Raw genomic sequence first — 26,142 nt, 5'->3', positions numbered from 1 at the left:
GTTCATAACAACATGAAGCAAATTTAACACAAGTCAAATCATTGTAACTATTTATTATGTAAACATTAATCAGTTTATTATACAGATAGCTTGAAAGCACCGATGAACAAAAGTACTTATAAAATACAAATGATTCAGTACTTATATTCAAAGAGTATGTGCAATGTACAGCAGTGCATAAATAACATGAGGTACTATAAAATGCAATTTATAAAAAGTAATATACAAAGGTACATTTAAACAAAGTGGTTATAAAACTTTAATAAATAACCTATGGCCATTTGTATACATTTGCAAAAGTTAACAATAAACTGATTAGATAGATTTCTAGACAAATTGTGGTCAATTTTATACATTTAAAAAAAAAAAATAACTATTTACAGACACTGTGTTTCTCACAGAACAAGTGCTATGCTGGTTTCTTTGCCCAAGCCTTTACAAGAGGCCCGTTTTCATAGTTTGTCAGGAGACAAGCAACAGCATACAGCTGATTAATGTTGCCAAAAAGCCGAAGTGGAATCTCTGTGTCAAAGAACTTGTGTTCCTTAACACGGCGTATTAGACGCTCAACATGCACCCTGAGGCGTGCAATTGTTTGAGTCTCCCTGACATCACAGGCAGACATCTGGGACCTTCCAGAGAGAAATGCTGGCCTATAAATCTTGCAAGGGACAAGGTCATCAACAAGGAAACCTCGGTCAACCATAATGGCCATCCCAGGTCTCAAAAGGGAGAGAATTCCAGACTCTCGTGTGATTTGTTTGTCACTGATGGAACCAGCATACAGTGGAGAGATAAATGTGACCGCCCCATGTGGAGCCACTCCGAGCAGCCCTTTCAGCGTACAGTGGGACTTGTATGCAGAGAACAGTTCACTCTGGAGAAGAGGTGATGAAGGGCACTGGCACCTCAGCTCCGTACAGTCCAGGATGACTGTAGTGTCTGCATAGTCCTTGAACTCAGCTGGCAGATGTTCCCTTATTTTCTCCTCTGGTATCCAGATCCTCACAGACCCTAACACAGTGTACAGAAAGTTGCTCCACGTTGTGATGATCCGACTGACTGTGGACTGGTGGACTCCATACCGGTCAGCAAGGTCACGTTGTTTTGAACCCAGCGCAAGGTAGTTGAGAAACAAGAACATCTCATCAATGGGCTGCAGGGAACGAGTCTGTTCAAAAGAAAAAAATTTACATATTGAGAGCAATGTTCATTATCCCTGAACTTTAAGTTGTATTGTATGGTCCATGTAAATAAGTACTTACTACAGTGGAACTCGGCTCTGTAAAGGTGCCTCTCTGTGCTTGAGTCACACTGACCATATATGGCAGCGAGGGTTCTATTAAGGCCCAGAATCTCATCAGCAGGTCATAGGATGCAAATCTAAACGAATACAATTTAGATATTAGCATTTATATCTTGTATCATCATTTTATATTTTATCATTTTTAATTTTCAAATAGTTTGTCATATATCGGGACTTAAATAATGTTTATCAGTCATTCTGGGAGACACATCCAAGTGAATAGGGAAATAAATTATACATCAATATTGCTATGAAATATTAGATATTATGAAAATGTCAATTATTACTCCCATTATTCTCTCTCTCTCTCTCTCTCTCTCTCTCTCTCTCTCTCTCTCTCACACACACACCACTACACTATCTCGCGCGCTCTCTCTCTCTCTCACACACACACACACACACACAACCATATCTGTTGCTGCAAAAGTACTACAGAACAATCAGTATGTTTGACAATAACACCGATGCAAGGATACTGACAAAAGTTTAGACAAGTCAAAGTTTAGTTTAGTCCATCTAGTTACATCTTACCTTGTGAAAAAACGTATGTCCTTGTCTGAGGCAGCAAAACGATGAATCCCAAACCGCTGACTCATTGTCAGCTTGTCGACTTGTTCCCTCAGCTTCAGGATCTCCTCTCTGAGAGACATGTTGTCCTCAAGGGCTAAATCAAAAACGGCAGGATCTGGAGCAGAAGCGTAGTCGTGGTCCATGAGGATATCAGCCACCTTGCACGCTGTGTTATCTCGCGACACCGCTGGCGGCGGCCGCTCTCTCCTCTCCCATACCCCCGGTCTTGAAGTGGGAAGGGTGAAATTGTTCCACTCAAACAATGCTGGAACAGCTCCCTTAACTAATAGCCGTCTCCCTGTCTCGGACCCTGGCTCACGAACATCCTCCTTTTTAAAATGCCGGCTACATACTCGGGTATGGGGAGTAACTGTAAAGTTGTCCCTCCGGATAGCGACAAGCCATTTTCGCCTTATTTCCGCATCAGATGGAAATGTGTGAAAACTAAGTACTTTGTTGTACTTACTTGAGGCTTGACACAGAGGCACACAACAATGTTCAGCTGTAGTGCTGTCGGTTCGCTGGAATTTAAACGTTTTCTTTGCCATAACGCTATCACTTGGGCCTTGGGGACAAAAAAATCACCTCAGCAGTATGAAAGCGGAAGTAGCTTAGCTGGCGGAGATTTTAGCGGAAGTACGTAATCGCCTGCGTGTGCATATAGCCTATTAGGTTAATTGTTCTGGGAATCTCAGCACCCGTCTACAGGGCGCCACTTAGATTCAGACACCGAGTGGCGTCTTCATACAAATCCATTGTCTATGTTTATGCATTTGGGAACAACTGACCCATTTAAAATGATCTACATGACGCTGACTGTGATCAGTGGCATCTGTCAAAAGCGCTTCCAAAAGACCTCCCAAAATTAAGGTAAAGTGTTTTTTTTTTTGCACTGCCCAGAGATTCATTAGTGCAAAAATATTTCTCACAAGTATATAAAAATAGGGAATTATGAAATATGCATACAAAACAAAAACTATGGTAGGATATATAACATGGCTAGGGTGTTGAAAGATTTTGTCAGAGTTGCTAGGTGGTAGCTTATTGATCCAAGTCTCCATGGCATTACAGAAATCATATAGGGGAAAGAAATGCCTCGTTATGGCATCTGTGGGAACAGGCGTACAATCTGGAATGGATTTCAATATAGCCATTTCACATTTTCAGGGTTCTCAGAAGTGGAATATTTGGGTAAACATCAAGAGCGGTGAATGGGAGATGACCGCAAATATATTTTAAAAATTTGCATTTGATTAAACAGCAATTTTTTTTTTTAAATGCGATGGGTTTCTATGACTTTCCAAAAGCTTTCTATGACTTTTTGTTGTCAGATGGACTGTTGAATTAGAAACATTCACGCTGCAGGTAATATAACACACTATAAAGTATAGCGTAAAAAAAAGAATATTAAAAACTTTAGATTTGCGACGTTGATATTAACTGTGGAAACGTCATCACAGCATGTAAAAAGGTCCATTGCCTAGCTAGAAAACAGTTGCCCTGGGCCGTAACTAAGATGGCCTTGTGTGGAGTGACTTTGGAAACTCTCATTCTTAGATATTGTTCAGGTCATTCCTTAAATGTAAATCTATGGGATTTGTCCAATTTTTTTAATCACCCACCAGCCAAAATTTGCAAATCCAATTACTTGAATATGGGCAACAATAATGGTAACCAAGCATCTGCTGAAAATACAACACGTTTTACACACACACAATTGTCCTTTTCTAAAAATAACTAAAGTATTATAAACAATACATAATTATTATAAACAAAGTAAATAAAAGGGTGCTGATAAAGGGATGTTGACTATAAGGTTGCCATACTGTTAGCACTCTTTCGTTTGCCAGAGGTGGTGATGAAGATTACAGGGGTATTAATAAATATCACTTCAGCCACATTCACTCACACACATACACAACCATCTACTGAGGCGTTAGTATTGAAGGCATATCGCCCTGTCCGCTGGACGAGTGTGAGAGACAGAAGAGGGGGCCAGGGGAGGTTATGTGATGGATCTTTCCGGAACGTGACAGTGAGAGAACATGTCTGATGAGAGGAGGAAAAGTGCTCTTCAAATGCCAACCTCCATCAGAGGGAGGTCACATCAGAGCATTGTGGGTAATGTGCCACACGGCAGAGAGGTCATTGAGGTTCAAGCTTGATAATGAGAAACCAGAATCCAACCAGGACAACAGGACTGAACAAGATGTTCAGCACAACAGATTAATCTACAAATGAAAAGGAAGAATTTGACATAATCTTAACAACTGACCAATGGGCGCTGTGAGCAGGGTACAGGAAAATGTTGTCAACTAAAGTGAAGGCATATAGGCCTTTCCAAATAATGTAAATCAATATTTACAATATTATAACAGTAGTAAATGTATCTCTCACATCCATGTCACGCACAATCACATGTACTGTCCTGCTACAGAGCAATAACCAGGTGATCACCCTAGCTGTGAGGCCATAGTCGAAATAAACAGACAAACAAATGAATAGCCTTAAGTCTTTAAGTATTAAGTATTAGGTTATGTCATGACGAGCACCGCATCGTTTTGTTTACGAGGGTTACCGGGGAAACGGCTGCATTTCTGCTGTTCCGTCAGCGCCCTCTGCTGTCAGAGAGTGAATGTGTTTACATTTAGCGCATCTCCTTCACTCCGCCATGTCTGTTTACATCAGTGTGTGCGTTCCTCTTTGACGTATTGTTCATTTGAAATGTTTGATGGGTAAAGTATTCTTAAAATGCATTCTAAAAATCGGAATAATTCGTAATAAATAATTATTCACAGTATTTTGAAGTGCCCACGATAACAATATTGTGCATGTTCATTATGGCTTAGTGTTAGCTGCAGCAAATATTGATAGGAAATGAATGAATTAAGAATGAATAATAAAATGTTGTTTCTCATGCCGTCATGTGGGGTAGTAAAGAGAGAGCATAACCGGGAATGCTATACAAAATTACTTCTTTTTTTTACAAGTCTCTGTCTTCAAGTCTTCAAGTCAAATCAAGTCAGGTAAACGTTTTTTTTAGACTTAAGCAAAACTCAAGTCCAAGTTGCAGACTCTAGTTCCAACTCTGTTTTAAAACCTTCTAGAAATCTCGAATAACAAATATAAAATGTTTAATCTGATTTCTAGAGCATATATCTAACCCAAGTGACTTTGTTCCTTAGTAACCCAAACAACAAAAAAGACCAGCTCTGCTTCTGCCGATGAGCCTTCCATGAACTATGAGCCACCGGGGAGAGTGTTTACAATATCAGCACAGAGTCACTATCAGCATTCCCGTCTGTGAATCTCTTAACCTGGACGACCTCAGAGTGTGTCTCGAAGACATCACTACCCATTTGGGAGAAGTCATCCAGTCTTATCAGACACACATCCCTATTCTCATGAGGTCATAAGCTATCTGTTCCAGGTCGGCGGCCACAGAATGATGTGGTGATGATATTGCCCCTAAGAACAACTGGGGGAAATAAAGCAGCATAGAATAAAAGATTTTAATAAACATAGATCCCAAGTTCTATTTTGTTGTGTAAACATCTGTAATGTGTTTCCGAGCTTATAGCCAGCCTGTTTTGATTAAATACAGCTCAACCAAAAATACATCCACAAACCCTGCACTTCAAACAAGACAAGGTCAGGAACGGAGGGGAGAGGGTGATAAAGAACAAGAGACAGAGGGGGCTGGGAGACATATTATGAATATTTTGACTCTTTTGTGCCTCTTGTTGTGTGGCCTCTGTGATTAATGGAGTAAAATGTGTCCTCTGCTTCCACAAGGGCTAAAAAATCATTCAATTGAGAGAGAAAAAGTGCTGGTGTGTGTCTTTATGTTCAAGTGCATGCTTGTATACATAGCCAGTCTTGTCAAACAAAACAATATAGAAAACATACACACACAAATGTAAGCTACCAATTTAGACAGACTTTTATCATAATGTCAGAAGTCATGAGGTAAATTTTACTCTGTGTTTAAGTTCTGATTGGTCTGCGTTCAACTGTAAAGGGTGCCATCACAGCTGTTCAGCAGCTCAGGGTCATTAACCAGAGAGATTAATGGCTTTTTACTACTCAGAGTGCTGACCAGTGGATTCTGAATGCACACACACTTTCTAACAAATGAGCACAACGACAGACAGGAAATGCACACGCATCACTGAGCAACCAGCCGTGGTCCAATACGGTCACCTTTGACCACCGAGCTCAGTGCGCTTGGATATTGACATTGGCATGCTGGGCAATCTGAAATGCTAAGTCATCTCCATTAGTGGATTACAAAAAGATACAGATGTGTGCCAAAGCAACATTAACCCAAACAATACATTCAGATTCATTTATTGATTTTCACAGTTTTAATCTTGTCTATGAAGCTACCGACAAAAATGTCAGCAATTTCTAGCAATTAGAATGACAAGTTGAACTATTGTAATTAAAACAGACTGTTGACAATGCACTAATGATGTTGGAAGAAAAATATGTACATTAAGGCTGCACAATTAATCGAATTTCTAATCGTGATTACAATTATGGATGCCACAATTGCGTAATCGTTCAAAGGCGCAATTACACACAAAAAAATGCCATTATTCTGCTTAATATGTACGTTTTTTCCTTCTTTTTTTCCCATTGTTTGTAGTATAACATTATAATACCATGCATATTTTTACTTTTTTCATTTAAAAAAGGAATTAAACCAATGTATAGTTGACATTTGATGCTTAATGCTATAGAAAAGCAATGCAAGTTTTAGGACAAATGTTTTCAGCTTATTTTCATATAAAAACATAGCATGCAGTTGATTCAAATAATAGTATAAAGCTATTCAAAATATCATTGAATGTAAATTGTGATAATCGTAATTAATAAATCACAAGGGAATACTTGACAATTATGGTTTTTTTCATAATCGTGCAGCCCTAATGTACATAGGGTTGAATCCACAAAAAGTATTCAGGGAATTCAATTGGCTTGTTCTGAAGAGGTAAACTGAACAACTTTGCATTTGCATTACTTAGCTCAATCACACATCGACATATATAAAAGGTTTGATATGTTTCAGTTTGACAAACATTTCTGTAGGATGATTTTAGACTCAAAATGATTAATAAATGCACACACACTTATCCATGAACTTGATAAATGTTGCAGACGTGTTTTACTATCCACAAACAAATGCCTTTTAACTTGTGTGTGCAAAATGCAGAATTAAATGAATGTGCAGCAATTTGTACAAATAGAGACATAGCTGTGTATGTCATCAACAGTAGGCTAACATTAAAAAGGTATTAAAGGCTACTTTGTATAGGCAAGCAGATTAAATCAGGTTATGAACAGGTTATGATTGTTCCTCACAAAAAATTTTCTCCCATAGAAAACCATTATAAAATGCTTAATATGCAATATAGCGCATGTTCAATAAAGTGTATAGTCTACTTTTAATATCACCGTTTTGAACAACATCTAGGAAACCCGTTATAAAGTAAAATGTAATGGGCTCATCTGTTTTTATGTACATATAGGCTACTACATAGCAACTCTTCTATTCTTTATTAATGAGGTATGTACAGAATTTGTTCTTTTAATATCCCTGTCTGTAATTAAGATAATTGTGTGTGCATGTATTAATAATTTTGAGTCTAAAATCATCCCATACCATTTCCATCACTTTGCACATTATAATCAACTAAAATGTTGTCATCTACAATTATATGCCATTTCAGTCAGAGTAAAATGAACTGAAAAGAATGGAAATAAAAATATTAACTAAAAAGGACATTATAAATCAAAAGACAAAAACTATGACAAAACCTGTAAAAAAACAAAAAAAAAACAATACATTTTAAAAATGATAAGATCTTTTTAAATTTCCTGTTATATTTCTTACATTATTCAAATACATAAAAAAAAACATATATTTGCGCCATACTAAGCACTTTACATCAGTAATGCCACAGCACTCTCAGCTTAGACACAGCACAAATACAAACTCTAATCCTTCAATATAGATGAGCTGTCTGAAAAGGCAACCAAGCCAGAAAGCCTTTAATTTTGTCTGGGTATTGAAGAGTATGGGTCAATGGATCAAATATGCCTCATCATATAATGGGGAAAGTGACGAGGAGAGCATGTCTAAATCTGGTCTTTCGGTTTCATGCCCCCTTGCCATTTTCTCCAGTCTGACATTTATGGATTCTAACTCTCTCAGCATTCTAGTCTAGCAGCAAAGAGGCATTAGTCAGGTCCACATATAGATCCGGTATGGTTGGAACAATTATTAACAGTGTTTAGTGGCATTCTTGACAGTATTTGTGCAACTATATATCTGTAAATGCCAGAATAAAATTGAAGCAAACTTTAAATATTTGTTGCCGAATATACAATCCCAGAACAACCCAGAGGATCTTACACGTATCTCCCCAGAGAGCAACCAGACATGATGCTTGTCTAGCGTAAAGCATTTTGCATTACTCCAAAGCCTGTGCCTTGCAGTGTTTACACTAGAACAAGTAACGATGATGCATGACTGTGTTTGTCATTGCCAGTGTCAGTATTTGTTTGTGTGTGCGCATGAGTGATGGAGTCCTTGATTGTAACACCCACTGCAGTATCACCGTGTCTACACCGGACACAACCGTTGATGTGTCGCGTCGCACAGCCCCACAACAGTTAGAAGCTGTCTACACTGGACTCGACAAAGCGACCTCAAATCCATTTGTCCTTCATGTCAGTATATCACTATCATAAATAGAAAGAGGCATCAGTTTACTGTCGGGATTTGTCGTGTCATGCCGCGCCGCATCCAGTGTAGACAACATTACTGATTATAATCTTTTATATATATATATATATATAAAAGATTATAATCCGGTGTAGACGCAGTATGACTACTGACATCATATTTAAATGTGATATAAAAATATTTAAAGGGGACATATTATGTCCCTTGCAACATGGAGTAAAGTGCCTTGCTCAAGGACACACTGGTGGTGACCGCTGGGATCAAACCAGCAACCTTCTGCATATCAGTTCCATGGTTTAACCCACTGGACCACCATCTCACACATCTTGCTTTTATCCACTATTAGTACAAGCATGTTGTAGCGGGCCCTGTCCGAATGATGGCCAAAACTTTACAGATTCATTTTATGAAGTTTATTGTTCATCACACGAAAGATGAAGTGTCTGTTTTCACTCCAGAAAATCACTATAGAGCTGAATAAAACACAGTGCAAGAAGTGCGCAATAAAGTCTTACCCATAAACTCTCTCTCCCTTGCATAATCATCAACATGCACCACGTATTACACAAAACACTCGTTACTCGTCGACTAATAGTAAAATATATAATAAATTAGGGGTGTAACGATATATCGCGATATAAAAATGTGATGATATGTATCGTTGATGGAAACGTCAATATAGAGTTGTTTTATCCAAGGCTCAACTTGCTGTAGTCAGCTAGCCTGACGTGGTCATACTCAATTCTAGTCAGAATATGAGTCTGATACTGCTCCGTTGGGCTGTGATTATGGGGCGTGTTTCAACCGAACCAGGAAAGACCTCAATTGGATAGACCTACAACCAATCAGAGCAACGGAGCGACGCACAACGTTAGTTGTCAAATGTCAACAGAATTCAACTGCACTGTGTTGCCAAGTCCGCGGGTTGAAGCGACCCCAATTATGTGATATACAGACCTAGGAATGCGAATTTTAGCAGGCAGCCCTGCCAAAATAACACATATTTTACCCCCCAAATGCCTTTTTTTCCCCCGGAGAACCCCCCCCGGAAAGATATTGGGCTTGTTTTTGGCTAGTTTTGAGTAATGTTAGCAATTGGGCGGGTTTTGTTGTAAAAACTTGGCAACCCTGTCTGCATGCTGGAATAAGTAGCCTAATGTTAGAAGAAAAAGATGAGTGTAAACGATCTTTGCCGGTGTTGTAAAAAAATTATTTAAGGATACACAGAGTACTTACCAACACGATCATCATTTCTGAATGAAATAGTAAAGGTGAATGCATATAACGTACGAACAAGTTCTCCGTTTAGGATTAGAACAAATTCAACCCAAGCGCATTTGATGACGTGGATGATTCCGTTACTGTTTATCATCTGTCCATCATCGTCTAAAGCCCGCCCTGACAATTTCATTGGTCCGAACAGTTTCTGTTCGGGCATAATTACTTCTCTACCGATCAAGTCCAGACCGAACTGCCCGAGTAAAAATGTTGTGGGCGGGGCTAAGTTCGGCTGGCATCCAGGCTAGTGGTCAGCCTATTTATAAGCTATAATTCACCCAAACACAAAATTACAAATGTACCACATATGTAAATTCTGTCATCATGTACTCACCATCATGTCGTCTTTCGTTTAACTTCCAAACACAAATTAAGATATTCTTTATGAAACCTGAGGGATTTCTGTTCCTCCATTTAAAGTCCATTCCTCTCAAACTTAAAAGATCCAAAAAATGTCAAAGGCATCGTAAAAATAACTAATGGAGTGGTCTAATCCATTCAAGTGATTGCGTGACGCACGAAAAACAACATGAGAGTGAGTAAATGCAGAATTCAAATTCTTGGATGAGCCAAACTTTTACAGTTTGAGAGAGGTCATTTTGACACACTTTCTAACGATTAATACTGTGATTGATTGCATTGATCATCTGAAGTGCACGCGCTGCCGGAACGGCACTCTTCAAAGTGAGAGCGCAAACATTATTTAAAGCGGCACTCCTCAAAGTCAAAGCGCAAACATCATTTAAATCACCAGATCACATTTAGTTTTAGTAGCATGATTATTCAAAGCATTTTAGATGGTTTATTCTATATGTGTAGTGCATTAATAGCAGGAGAAGCGGGAAATAGCGAGCGCTGGGAGAGAATGCTGCCTGCATTGACAGCGCGAGTAATGGATGAGGGGGGAAAAAAAAGAAAGTTTACAGAGTTTCAGTGACATTATTACATTAAACGACTATTTATAATGTTGAATATAATGTATAATAATGCAATGGGTGAATATTTGTGGGTCCTGAACTCCTGATAATAATACACAAATAATAATAATAATAATAATAATAATATTTTAATAATAATTAAAAAAAAATGTTTTTAAAAAAGTTTTGGCTTAAAAAAATCATGCACATGCATAGATCCCCTTACTACATCAGAAGGGGAGAGAAATCTGAGCGTCTCATTTTCTCACATGCTTACAGAAAAAGGCTTACCAAAACAAAGTTACTGGGTTGTCCTTTTTCACATTTTCTGGGTTGGTAGATGCACCAGGGACCCGATTATAGCACTTAAACACGAAAAAAGTCAGATTTTCATGATATGTCCCCTTTAAAACGTAAATGAACATTTATAAATAATCATTACACAAAACTATTTAGATAACAGACTTGGACTACATATAGCAAATGCATAAATAAACAAACAAATAAATATTTATATGCAGGTCAGCAATTTATAGCTGGCTTATTAACTGGATTCCATATACAAAGATATTATTCAATATTACATGTCACACAAATGATTCATTGATTGAGGTCAATGGTTGCATCTTCATCAGTTTATGAAAAAAAAATTGTGCAAGTGTGTGCATGTGTGAATGAATGTACCCAGAATAGCTCTGATCACATGGGCATTGCCATCTCATTCATTCTGCACACCTATATATATGTAGTCCACATATACATGCAGGGATATACGGTGTCAATTTCACACAGCTGTATCATTTCATGGAAAAAGTGTCATGGCATTTAAAATCTTATCTAATGTAGGAGATATTTTGCAATTCAAAAGATTCAAGAAATTCTAAATATATATTTAAAAAAATTAACTACAGCATGTAATTGATAATAAGCCTAATAGCATTTTTGGTAGCACTATTTCATAGTCCTGTTTCACGTACATACTTGTAATAATGACACTAACTGGGTAATAGCTAGGCAATAACCCTGAACCTAACCCTAACCCATGTAGTTACCTTACATTATTCACTACTTTCTTAAGTACACTGATAGTGCATGTACTGTAAAATAAAGTGTAACCAATTTTTCTTTGTCTCAAAAATGTTGAAATTTGAGCTGTTAAACCTTTACAATCATTTTATCATATTGTCATTATTCCTCTCCCATAAAATCTTTCTCCCACAAGATCTCTAAGCTGATCAATCCAATTCAGTTTCAGGAGGAGTGTATAACTGTTTATGTATTACATTGTTCATAAAGACTTATTTGCACTAAATTAATCTGATAGATTGACAGTCCTAACTGATTGTCTGGACAGGCCTAACACAAGCAGTCCCTCTCTACTCCCTAATAGAGAGCCCTAAATCTGTATTCTGTTTGGAGTCGGTAGAGTTTTTGAAATCCAGCAGGCAGACGGTCATCAGGCTGAATCTCAACAGCCTGTGTACACATAAATGCACAGTCACACAAATACACACCACACTGATATTTGGACAATTTTGAAAGGCCCTTTTTATTGTGCATTTCTCTCCTCTTCCCCGTTGGTACATAATGATCCCCATCACAATCATTGCAATCTATTTTCCTACAAACAAAAACATAAAAAAAAATCACAATGCACATTTTAAATGCATTATTTTGTTAACAAGGACAACAAAACCACAAATTTTAAGTGAGTAAATGAATAAACATGCGTTATGACACCCACTCACACATTGTTGTATAATGGTCTTTACCTCTATACAGCTCAGAACAACAGCTTATACAGCATTATGTAACTGTGCAGTTTGCCACCCACCTTGATACACACACTGTGACAAGGTGGACACTAACAAACCAAGCAGCATAAATGAAATCAGAAACAAGTGTCAGGAACATGAGAGTGAACAAACTAAAAGAGCATAGGATAGAGCAAAGGTCGGAGAAGTGCAGAGGACATTTGTACCAAGTCAGAATGGGGGTCCAGCCTCAATATGCTTTTAACTGTGAGGACACTACTGTCCTACAACAGAGATGAGTTCAGTTTACTTCCCATTTCACGCAAGATAAGAGGTCACTGATGACTCCATTGAGGAGTCTGACTGTAGGATGGCGCTGACATGAAGGAGAGGTGATCATTCTATGACAACACACACAGCCTTTATTCCAAGCCAAATTATTTTGGATTACTCACTACACACGTAGCACATCTGTCTTCATTTAGATAATAAGCGGAATATCATCTTCAAAGTATTAATGAGAACCTATCCAACACATTAATCACACCTAAATCACATTAGTAGTCATGCAGCAACACATTCCCTGCGATCATTTTGTCTGAAGGCTTCACATTCTTTATTTTATTAGGGAAAAAAGCCTAATGGTTCTTGGTGTTTGGCTGGGTGTTCATTAGTTTGTACATGCCACTGTGCTATTCAAAAGCCCCTCAAGGACAACTAGTCTATATTGAATCAGGTTGGTCATTTGCATGCCAAATCTAGTCTACATATGTAATATTTACATTTGTGCATATAGCTGTTTGCGAGAATTACAAAACAGTCCTGCTGTAAAATATGAGTGACCTCAGCGCAAGAAAAAAACAGCACAAAAATGACAGAAAACTACAATACCAGAGGATGGAAGTATAGCAGGCAAAGACATCTGTGACAGCACATCAGCTCTGAATGTGTGTCAGTGGAACAGACAGGAGTAGATATGAGAGAGCGAAAGAGAAAGACAACGAAAGAGGGAGAAGTAGGAAGACGTGAACAGATGCGCTGTTGCTCTGAGTGTCAGTTGTGATTAGCAAATAAATAAAACAAGCCTGGGTCCGAGCGATGTGTGTATATTATGTGCGTGGGTGAACTATGCTTATCTAATTACACACCAAATGCAGCCCAAACCTCTGACCCCCTGTGTGCTCAACTCAATTACCCTCCCTGACAAGAGTCACAGCAAGACAGAACCGCAGCAAATCTACGCTAACAAGACAGCCTAACGGAATCTACAGTACTTGTGTTTCTTCAAGTCCCTTTCAAACAAGACTGTTCACTTGACGGCCTTCTTAGTAACGCCACCTTAAAGGGGGGGTAATCACACTCAGTTTCACTCATCTCATTCTCATGTTTATTTTTCTCCATTATGCCACCTGATGGAATTTCGCCTTTGGCTTGGCTTGCTCAGTTTGGGGACACTAAATTTATTTGGATATTTAGTTGAAAATGTAATTACTAAACTAAATTAAATACATCAACTAAATTACTGATCTGCCCCCGTTGTCACTCTATGATAATTGAAATTAGCTAGATGACATCACCGTTTTCTCCAGAGGGGCTCTGTACAGCCGAATCAAATTCTGTTGCATTATTTTCCTGTTTAACACTGTGAGGCTGCTTTAAAACAATCTGCATTGTAAAAAGCGCTATATAAATAAAGTTGACTTGACTTGATCCGGAGGCTGAAATTGAACAGGAGCAGCAGCAACAACGACTACAGCAGGACGTCTCTGTGGTATTATGTACTGTAAAATAAATGTATATATTTGCTTAGCGGCTTGTGTAAATTACAATCGCATGCTCCATTGATAAATTACCTATACGTGATCATGTTGTTTACTTGATGTGCACTTACGCACCGATAGCCAACAGCACACAGACATTTGAAGCAGTTTTACTCACCGTCTGCGGTTCCAACACACAACCCTGAACCTTTATCGTTGGGACCACTCCATCCTTCAGCATTAGACGACCTACAAATCCGGCATTGAACTGGGCCTTGTTTATAAAACAATCATCGCCGAAATTCAGGGAACAAACAAAAACACTTGCACTCCGTTGCTGCTCCGGAAAAACAAACTCCATCCACTGTCCCCTTAACACTGGGTTCTTTGGGAAGCCGAAAAGGGTTGTCTTGCCCTAGCAACCAAAAACACACTTCTTTGGTGACATTGTTGATTTCTTGAAGTCCTGTGACCTGTGCAGCGCAGCGCAGCCAACGGCTAAGCTAAAGCCGAGCGAAGCGCTTTGATGGGCTTACTGCTTTCGCTCTCTTGCTCTCTCACCCTTCCGTGAGAAGTGCCTGTTCAAGGAAATTCCGCCTGTTGACGTCACACAGACCCATACTCGAAAAAAACTTTCCGAAACCGGAAGCCACAGAAATACTCCATCAAACGTCCAACTTAATTTTTGAAACTTTTTCCATGTTTAACATGGGAATCCAAGTCTTTAACAGTGTAAAAAGCTCAGTATGCATGAAATAGCATTACACCCCCCTTACTATTTCTCCATTTCACATTTATACTGTCTACTTATACATTTATACAGTCAATATTGTTTTCTTTAAAATTGTACCAGGTTAAACCTTGTTTAAAGGGGACATATTATGCAAAATTCACTTGTATAAGGTGTTTCAACACAGATGTGTCCACACTGTTTGTAAATAACCAGCCAACAATGGTAAAAATCCACCCAATACTTTTTTATAATCCCCATCAATAATTATCTATCTCCCATAACAAGCTGTTTCAGATATCCCCCAACTTCTACGTAAGAGTAGGGGGAACCCACCCATGACTGTTGATGATCTGACCTAGTTTCAGAATAGACACACCTTGACTCACTAGGGCCCAGGTCAGGAAGCAGACAAACTGGCTAAACCGACCGTCTGCTAGCTGTCTCACGTTACCGGAGTCAGATAAATCCCAGCACATAGAGACTCTTTCACCTAGATATTATCATATAGAGACTGTGTCTGTTCCCCGAATTAGTAAATACAAAAAAACATCAAAACCATTCAACAGTAAAAATTTAATTGACGTCCAACAAATAAACAAAATATATAATACAGATGAACAATTGATAAAGCTTGGGTTGCTGAATATTAGATCCCTTTCCCCAAAAGCGCTTATTCTTAATGATATTATTACAGATAATAATCTAGATGTGCTCTGTTTGACAGAAACCTGGCTAAAACCTGACGACTACATTACCTTAAATGAGTCCACCCCCCAAGATTATTGTTATAAACATGAGCCGCGTCTGAAAGGTAAAGGGGGAGGGGTTGCTGTAATTTATAATAATATCTTCAGTATTACTCAGAAGTCTAGTTTCAAATATAATTCCTTCGAAGTTTTGGTGCTTTATGTAACGCTATGTAGTGTACATGATAAAACCCGTTCAACATTTGTGTTAGCTACTGTATACAGGCCACCTGGGCATAATACAGACTTTATCAAAGAATTTGCTGATTTTCTATCAGAGTTAGTACTGGCCGTAGATAAAGTACTAATTGTTGGTGATTTTAATATCCATGTTGACAACGGAAAAGACGTATTGGGATTAGCATTTAAAGACACACTAAACTCTATTGGAGTTAGGCAACACGTGTCAGGAGCCACTCATCGCCATAATCATACTTTAGACCTAATATTGTCACATGGAATAAATGTTGATACCATTGAAATTCTGCAGCAGAGCGATGACATCTCAGATCATTACTTAGTATCATGTATACTTAATTTAGCTAAGGTTGCAAAGCCGCCCCCTCGCTTTAAAAATGGCAGGACAATCACTGCCGCTACTAAAGATTGCTTTTTAAATAATCTCCCTCATCAGTATCATCTGCTCAGCATCCCAGATAGTATAGAAGAACTCGATGTTGCAACAGAAACTATTGACTCTCTCTTTTGCAGTACTTTAGACACAGTTGCTCCTCTGCGCTTAAAGAAGATTAAAGAAAATAGTCCAACGCCGTGGTACAACGAGCACACCCGGGCCCTTAAAACAGCAGCCAGAAAAATGGAGCGCAGCTGGAAGAAAACAAAATTAGAGGTATTTCGTAATTCGTGGAAAGAGCACATGATCACATACAGAAAGGCTGTAAAAACTGCTAGATCTGCTTATTTCTCAACTCTCTTGGAAGAAAACAAACACAACCCAAGGTATTTATTCGATACAGTGGCTAAATTAACCAAAAATAAAGCTTCAACTTCTGATGATTGTAAACAGCACAGCAGTAATGACTTTATGAACTTCTTCACATGTAAGATTGATAATATTAGGAACAATTTTTTAACCATGCAGCCGTCTAATACAGCATCACATCAGACAGAGCATTGTAGTGTCACTGAGGAAAAATTACACTCATTCACTGCTATAGGAGAAGAAGAATTGGCTAAACTCGTTAAATCATCAAAATCGACAACATGTATGCTCGACCCTATACCAACTAGGCTATTAAAAGAGATGCTACCAGAGGTCATAGATCCTCTTCTTAATATCATTAATTCATCTTTGTCATTAGGATATGTACCGAAAACTTTTAAGTTGGCTATTATTAAACCACTTATTAAAAAACCGCAACTTGATCCTACAGATTTAGTCAATTATAGACCAATCTCAAATCTACCCTTTCTGTCAAAAATACTTGAAAAGGCAGTGTCTTCACAATTATGTTCCTTTTTAGAAAGAAATGGTATCTGTGAGGATTTCCAGTCAGGATTTAGACCGTATCATAGCACTGAGACTGCTCTCGTCAGAGTTACAAATGATTTGCTCTTATCATCCGATCGTGGCTGTATCTCTCTATTAGTGTTACTCGATCTTAGCGCTGCATTTGATACTATCGACCACAACATTCTTTTGAATAGACTCGAAAATTATGTAGGTATTAGTGGAATTGCATTATCATGGTTTAAATCATACCTATGCGACCGTTATCAGTTTGTAGTAGTAAATGAAGATATGTCACACCGATCGCAAGTTCAGTATGGAGTACCACAAGGCTCAGTGCTAGGACCGCTACTCTTCACCCTGTACATGCTACCACTGGGAGATATCATTAGGAAGCATGGCGTTAGTTTTCATTGTTATGCTGACGATACTCAGCTCTATATTTCTTCACGCCCTAAAGAAACTTACCAATTCACAAGATTAACGGAATGCATAGCTGATATAAAACATTGGATGACTGGTAATTTCCTGCAACTCAATTCAGAAAAAACTGAATTTTTAATTATTGGACAAAAAAGCTCCACAAGTAGTAACCTAGAATACTGTCTAACACTTGATGGCTGTTCTGTCAAGTCCTCGTCGTCAGTGAGGAACCTGGGTGTGCTCTTTGATACCAATCTTTCGTTTGAAAGCCACGTTTCTAGCATCTGTAAAACTGCTTTCTACCATCTTAAAAATATATCTAAATTACGGCACATGCTCTCAATGCAAAATGCTGAACAGTTAGTTCATGCGTTCATGACCTCAAGGTTAGATTATTGTAATGCTCTACTGGGTGGTTGCCCTGCTCGCTTAATAAACAAACTCCAGCTGGTCCAAAACGCAGCAGCTCGAGTTCTTACTAGAACCAGGAAGTATGACCATATTAGCCCAGTTCTGTCAACACTGCACTGGCTGCCTATTAAACATCGCATACATTTTAAAATCTTACTTATTACTTACAAAGCACTAAATGGTTTAGCTCCCCAATACTTGAGCGAGCTCTTAACATATTATACTCCATCACGTCTACTGCGCTCTCTAAACTCTGGCCAGTTGATCATACCGAGAATATCCAAATCAACTGCAGGCGGTCGATCCTTTTCCTATTTAGCACCTAAACTCTGGAACAGTCTTCCTAACATTGTTCGGGAAGCAGACACACTCTGTCAGTTTAAATCTAGACTAAAAACACATCTCTTTACTGTGGCATACACATAAAACACTTTTTCAATGAAATGATTGTTAGGCTGCATTAACTAGGTCAGCCGGAACCGGGAACACTTCCCATAACACCTGATGTACTCGTTACATCATCAGAAGAATGGCATCTACGCTAATGTTAGTCTCTCTGTTTTATCCCGAGGTTTACTGCAGTCAGCCGGATCCGGGCCGGATCCAGTTCAGATGGTGGACCTGCGCCCAGAGAAGACCAACACAGGACCCCGAAGTGTCTGGGAGACCGTGATTAGACTCCCCCTGAAACTGCCTCATCGACACGGCATCTCAATAAACCCGTCTCCAGCGTGTTGCCTCCGATCATTCGAATATTGCACTTTAATAATTATTTAATCAACATCATCCTCAATAAACCCGTCTCCAGCATGTTGCCCCCGGTCCCTCGAATATTCTGATCTATTATGACCTCCGAGCTGTAAAACTGCCAGAATAATAATAATAATAATACGCTGTTTGTTAATTGGCCAGAGGAGAACTGGCACCCCGACTGAGCCTGGTTTCTCCCAAGGTTTATTTTTCTCCATTAGGTCACCTGATGGGGTTTTGGTTTCCTTGCCACTGTTGCCTCTGGCTTGGCGTGCTCAGTTGGGGACACTAAATTTTTCAACTAAACATCGAAATACATCTAAATAATAAACTAAATTAACCATTTAAACTAAATTACTGATCAAATTATTGATCTAAAGCCCACACTGTCACTGTATGATACTTGAAATTTTTCCAGAATGGCTATACAGCTGAATAAAATTATGCTGCATTATTTTCCTGTTTAACACTGTAAAGCTGCTTTGAAACAATCTACATTGTTAAAAGCGCTATATAAATAAAGTTGACTTGACTTGACTTGACTTGACTGAGTGAGAAGCACAGATACCACGATTTCTGTTTACAGTGATGTCTGCGGCGGAAAAAAAAACTCAACAAATGTTCTGTTTTTGGATGTACCAACGAACATACAAGTCTCCAAAGACTCCTGGCATCTGAGCCACTCACGGCTCTCACCAGGCTGTGTGGTTATATTTCATTTAAGAAGGAAATGTACTGAAGAATGTCGGTAAAATTGTATATATTTGCACAAATCATTTTACACATGACTGCTTCACCAACGAGGGTCAGACTCAGTACATTGCTGGATTTGCGGAAAAGTTGTTTCTGATAGAGGTCGACCGATAGTGGATTTTACCGATACGATAACTAGGTTGGACCGCACTTGCCGATAACCGATTAATCGACCGATAGTTTTTAAATGGATACTGGATAAAAAAACAGTAAGTAAAACAGTGCTGAACTTTATAACAAGAAATACATCTTGAAAATGAAATCCATGAAAATTTGCTAAATTAAAAACATATAAATATGAATAATAAAGAAGTTAATAATAAAGTTCTAACAGAACAAATTCCTCAGAAAATAATTTAAACATTAAAATATTACAGGTCAAATTTGTTTCTTTACATGCATGTACATTTCATGCATGTACAAGTCCCTATGCAACAAGGATGTGTTAGCTTACATTAACTATAAGCATTATGCAATATAAATTTTTTAAGCATATATTAATATGAGCAATACAATTGTACCTTGATCATTCATGTTAGTTCATAGTGCATTAACCAAGGTTAACAAATAAAAATACAAATTCAAACTCAATTTAATGTTGAAATTAACAATAGTAATACTTCCACAGCAATTATTAACCTAAATTAATGTTATAAATAGAATCTTATTGCAGTGTTACCATTTCATACAAATCCAAACATTCTGCTTTTTTAGAAGGCGATTATCTAATAAAAAACGAATGCATTTCTGCTTTGTTTATATTTCTGTCAGCAGCATGACGATACAGTTTGCGTTCTCACGTCACTAATTTTATATATGCAACATTTGGGTCTGACTTGCGTGTGTTTTTATCACATTGTTTTAACTGCTTAAGGTACTGCTAATGTTAGCGTCCTCTTAGCCTCATTGACAAAACACACTGCTGTTATTTACCTGTTAATGCAGCATCTAGTCAAAAAATTAATTACTATATAATGATTTGGAAACAAGTACTGTAGTGTTCTGTATTCATACCGTTTCGCTGTCGTGTTTTAAACGCGCATCTGATGTGTCAGCACTCTCCGCTCAGTGCCGAGAGAATGTAAACACAAGGCATCAGTGAGTTTTTATTTTGCCTCTAGAGGCCGCTCTCGTGCTATATAATGCCAGCAGAGCAGACCCTTCTCAGAGCTCTCGTACTGTGTGATGACGGCGCACCCGCTCTATCAACGGACGCACGGAAAAACTATCGGTGTAGATTTTTGTCGATAACCGATTGTTTCACCAATCAACTATCGGTGCCGATTAATCGCCAAAATCGGTTGACCTCTAGTTTCTGAAGGATGGGTCAATATACGCTTCATGCTCGAACTTCATATACTCCAAAACAAGTAAGGATGGCACTTCATATTTTATGAATGTTTGCAAATTTCCTTTCTGAATGAGCTGAATGCTGTACGGCTAATATGGGCAAAGTTGTAGCCCTGACTGTATTCACGCCATTAGTTTTATCCCGAAAACGCTCACTGTCTGCGTAATTCATAAACGCACATTTATTATGCACTGTATAGTCAGGTGATGGACGTGTTATGTTCCCACACTAGCACCCATGCAACAATTTATAGATTAACATGATGGTACATACAGTCGATGAGTTGAATCAACGTAAATCCACAACAACTGCGTTAACGTTACATAAATGTATCCACTAACCATTCAGAAACGTCAGGCTAAAAGTTGCAACCCTTCCTGATTCTCTCATCTGAGTCCAACTCTAGTTCAAACATGCACTCTATTTTTAGTTCAAGGCTGCACTCCACAACTGGTTATTTCTGACATTTTGGCTGGGTGAGATTCGTTTTGTTGACATTGTATCCGAAGCTCGTGTAGAGGAGCAGCTGGAAGGGGGCGGGGAGCAGCAGCTCATTTGCATTTAAAGGGACACGCACAAAAAACGGCACATTTTTGCTCACCCAAATAGGGTCAAATTTAACAAGCTATAATAAATGATCTGGGGAGTATTTTGAGCTGAAACGTCATAGACACATTCTGGGGACACCAGAGATGTATATTACATCTTGTGAAAAGGGCCATAATATGTCCCCTTTAAACATATAATTCCCCAGGTAGATTCTGGCAAGTGGCATCTCAGAAGGTTCATACTAGTTTACACCCCCTAGGGTAAGACATGTTGTCTTCTAGTACTAATGATCTAAATCTTATTGTAACTGCTTTGACCTTAAGCTGCTGACAGGTTTCATTTTCCTTGAACTGCGATGATTGCATCTCTCATTAGTGTAATTGATTGGGTGTTATACCTCAATTTATACAAAGCAGAAAAGGAATTGCACTTTGGAGCCAGAGCTAATATCTCATCCCAGAATCCCAGATGCCAAAAATTTCTGCATTTTAATGGATGACTAAACTTGTGCACGTGAACAGACAGAGCAAAAATCTGATAACAGGCCAACTGAGCAAAGTGTAAAATATCAACAAAAGCAATGGGTAATTTTCGTTTAAAATTCAACTGACCAAACCATTTGAAATACATTACAAGTGTTGTGTCCAAATGTGTTGTGTGTCCATGCCGGAAACACACTCTAATATTCACACACTCAAACACCACAGCACCATGTCTGAGACTGGATGACACTTGGAAAAGGTAGTCACTGTTCAATCACAATCACTGTTCATCAAGGTTTAGTAGTAGTCCACTCTGGAGACCAGGGGTCCGTTCTTCGTACCTCGCTTAATACATCTGAGATGATTTGACAGATGGCAGATCTTCTAATCAGGATAACTGATCTCTGGCTAATGTGGTTCTTCAAACTAATTTGTGGATTTGATTAAAATATCTGGATTAAATTGTCTGAGATTATTGCGCGTTCTTGTGTTCATTGGAAAGGGCAGATATATTGGTACTCGAAACCATGATTAGCAATGCAGCGATTGGCTGGTGGCGAGACAGCAATGTAATGACATCATTTTAAAAAAAGAACATCACACACCTGACGAAAAACTTGATGAATTTCTGGACGTTTACAAGGAAATATTTCTGCAAAGAGACCAAAATGACATGAAATGAAATGTAGCCTACTATTTGTTACATGATTACCAATTATTTCTAGTATTTGTACAGGCTTTACATTTTTATTTCAATTTTGTAATTAGCAATTTATTTAATTTGACCTGTGAAGCAGATTTGTTATGTGCCAGCAATGGTCAAGACCATTTATTAATGGCACAGCAGACAGCAAGTTATCTGCATCTCCAGCGGTGCATCAAGCCACTTCCATACTGTAATAGCGGTCATCATTCAAAATCATGCATGGCTTAGACTAACTGTACATCATGGCCTGGTTTCACAGACAGGGGTTAGATTAAGCCAAGATTAGGCCTTAGTTAAATTACGACATTTAAGTAGCTTTTATAAATGTGCCTTAGAAAAACACACTGGTGTGCATCTTGAAACAAAACAATGGCCCTGAAATATTTTAAGATATGCCAGTGTAAGTTGCTTTCAGTTAAAACAGCTCAAACATGCATTTCAGTCTGGGACTAGGCTTAAACCTGGTCTCTAAAACTGAGGACATGCATGTAAGACTCCAATAAAATTATTCCTGAATAAATATCTCAATGAGTCTCAAGTCTATGATAGACTTCACAACATTATATTATTATTTGAAAATGTATTTTTAAATCATTTTTATTATTTTAAAGAATCATTGTGCCTGGTTCATTATGGTACTCTTGCAGACCTCAAGTATCACCTCTGCTTAAAAAGATACAATCTAATCCTCTTTACATGAAATAAGCCTGATCCAAAGCAGGTTTGAGGCTTCGAGCTTATGGACCTGTTGCTATGACAGCAACTCCGGGATGAGCTTCGAAGAACCTACCAATCCTGGATCATGTCAAATCGTCAACAAAGAAATCCAGCTAATTAAGTAATCCATGTACGAAGAACGGACAAATAGGAGAAGAGCGTGGAAAGTTATGCTACTTTTTACTGAAAATGTCCTCTAAGTCTATGCAATACATTATATAAGTGATAAAATAAAGGTGCTACAGTTTAAAAGTTTGGGGTTGGTGAGATCTTTTAATGTTTTTGAAAGAAATCTCTCTAAGCTCACCAAAAATAGGCATTATGAAACATTATGATTATTGCATATAAAATGAATAAGTTGTAATTTATTTATGTGTTGTCTGGTCTTCAGTGTTAAAAGCAGTTTTTTAGGATTCTTTAATGTCTTTACTGTCACTTTTGTTCAATATAACAAAGTATACTGTCTCCAAACTTTTGAATGTTGTGTAAATGCCATAAAGGTTCGCTGTGAATTAATGTGGAATGACATTACTATAAAATGTGGAACACACATATAAAGAAATATTGTATACAAACACTTATAAAACCATGCTGTCACTAGCCCAGACTAAAAAGCATCAGATGAACAACATACAGCTTCCAAACAACCAAAATGATTTATAATGCAATTATACTGTCAATCAATCCAGTCCTAATGTAATCAAGGAACGGTTTCTGCAATAAATTGATTCACTTCAATTACTATAATCCCCTTTAATCATTCCTCACAATATAACCATACAAATGTCTACCCTGGTCACGTTTACTATAAGAAGCAGTCATCTGGTGAAAAGAGTTTATCAATATTACTGATTTAACACCCACATCATGTTATGAAAACATTTTGTGATGCTATGGCATCATTATGGTGACGAATCGAAATGTCCTTTATAAGCTCTTATACACTAAAGTTTATCACCAAAACATCCAACTACGGTAACTGGTTTTTCTTCCACATTATTGAACTATGAAACATTGCCATCACATTCAAATTAAGTCTGTGGCTCAAAGCAATAGCACTATGAGACCTGTATCTGATTGAATGGGTTGTTAATGTTACAACCTCTGACCTTTCATTTTGTTTCCATCATGTCGAAGGAATCTAACACACGCTAAAGGCATTTTTTTATTGAAACCTCAAATGGCTTGCTTCAATTCAGTCATAACCTCTGGCTTTTTAAAGAACACGTTAGTGCTGGGCGGTATGACCGAAAATGTATATCACGGTATTTTTCTAAATTATATCAGTTTCACGGTATATGACGGTATTTTTTTCCCCTATGCATGACCGGGTGTTAACCACATTTTCTACTGATTAACTAGATTGACTGGAATGCCCTATTTTACTGTCATGACGGGTGAATATTGTAGAAAAACTCCACACTAGAGTTAATACAGGTTTGCAAAGCCCCACAAAATTATGCTATGGAGAGACAATAAAACATAGACCTACAACACACTCATTACAGGCACATGAATATTAAAATATGACCACGGATAGAAAAAAAAACAGAGTTGAGGGCACCTTAAGCATTTTAAAAATCTAACCCTATATAACAACAAACTGACAAAACGAGGGAGAAACGCGGATATTTGCAATACATTTAAGAGCACTCTCTGAACAAATGACACACATCAGTTTAACAGAAACAATAAAGCAGTTACTTTTTTGCCCATTCTTCTTTGAATTGTCAGTTTATTTATTAACTTGCATCATTCATTGTCTTTTGTATAGCAGAATAATCGATCGTGTCATGTGGTCATGATCATATGGTTCAGTGTAGCCAAATCAGTGCACATTTAATTTGAAGAAGATGTGATGAAATATGTGCGCATACACGCTTCTTGTACTTGTTCGGAGCACTAGAGTATATGAAATATGTCCATTAAAAACTTAAACGCGCTCGCAACGGTCTATATATGTGCAATATGATCCATGAGGAGAACGCTGTTAATCTCATCACGGCGCTCCGCGCAGAAACTGCTCTCTCGCGCGCGCCGCGTGTAGTTTCTCCGCTATAATCAAGGGCTGAATCAGAAATAGCCCCCTATAACTTCAAATAGGGCATTATTTGGAGGGGACAGCGCTTTGTAGTGGTGTCCGAAACCATTGGACGTTATTGAGTGCACTCAGTCTATCCCACATCACACCGCAATAACGAGTGTACAGCCGATGTACACACAACGGTTGTCCGACTTCACGCACTCGTTTTCATTCACTCCTTCAAATAATGTGATAACGTACGGGAATAGTGAATGAGGGTATAGGGGTTTCAGATTCGGATTCAGCCATAGGCTTTAGATGCGATCTCAGCTGTGTTCTGACTGCTCTCACCAGTACAGTGCAACAGTGAAATCGGTCCCCTCTCAAACAATGACGCGCTGCGCCGCGTTCCGAACGTTGTTTAGCGACATATACCGGTATTGCGGTATCATCAAAATTCATATCATAACAAAAATAAATACCGGTATTCGGTATGAACCGGTATACCGCCCAGCACTAGAACACGTACACTGTTCTTGGATAATCAATCATTGCGAATAAGGTCAGTGACATTAAAAATGTCACAATATTTTACTCTGATATCAATTTTGTTATTTGCTGCATTTCATGTTACATAAATGATTCAGCGAAAAAAAAATTGTCTTGGCTGAAGTGCAGCATTTTCATC

General features: G+C 38.2%; 2 protein-coding genes across 6 annotated transcripts in view; both read right to left on the bottom strand.

The window, feature by feature from the left end:
- Positions 1-26,142, bottom strand: part of sash1a (SAM and SH3 domain containing 1a) — a 288,936-nt gene that overhangs the window by 246,411 nt on the left and 16,383 nt on the right. The window lies entirely within an intron of this gene.
- Positions 274-2,450, bottom strand: LOC307135390 (uncharacterized protein). The gene is made up of 3 exons (XM_079831788.1): positions 1,838-2,450; positions 1,266-1,383; positions 274-1,171 (listed from the first exon to the last, which is right to left on the bottom strand). Exons 1-3 carry the CDS (start codon positions 2,422-2,424, stop codon positions 410-412), a joined length of 1,467 nt encoding a protein of 488 aa, XP_079687914.1. The 5' UTR covers positions 2,425-2,450; the 3' UTR covers positions 274-409.

This window comes from Gobio gobio (genome assembly GCF_949357685.1).
Source record: "Gobio gobio genome assembly, chromosome: 12".
NCBI classification, from domain to species: Eukaryota; Metazoa; Chordata; class Actinopteri; order Cypriniformes; family Gobionidae; genus Gobio; species Gobio gobio.
Note: the sequence above shows the minus strand (reverse complement) of the source record. Positions and strands in the feature narration are given on the sequence as shown.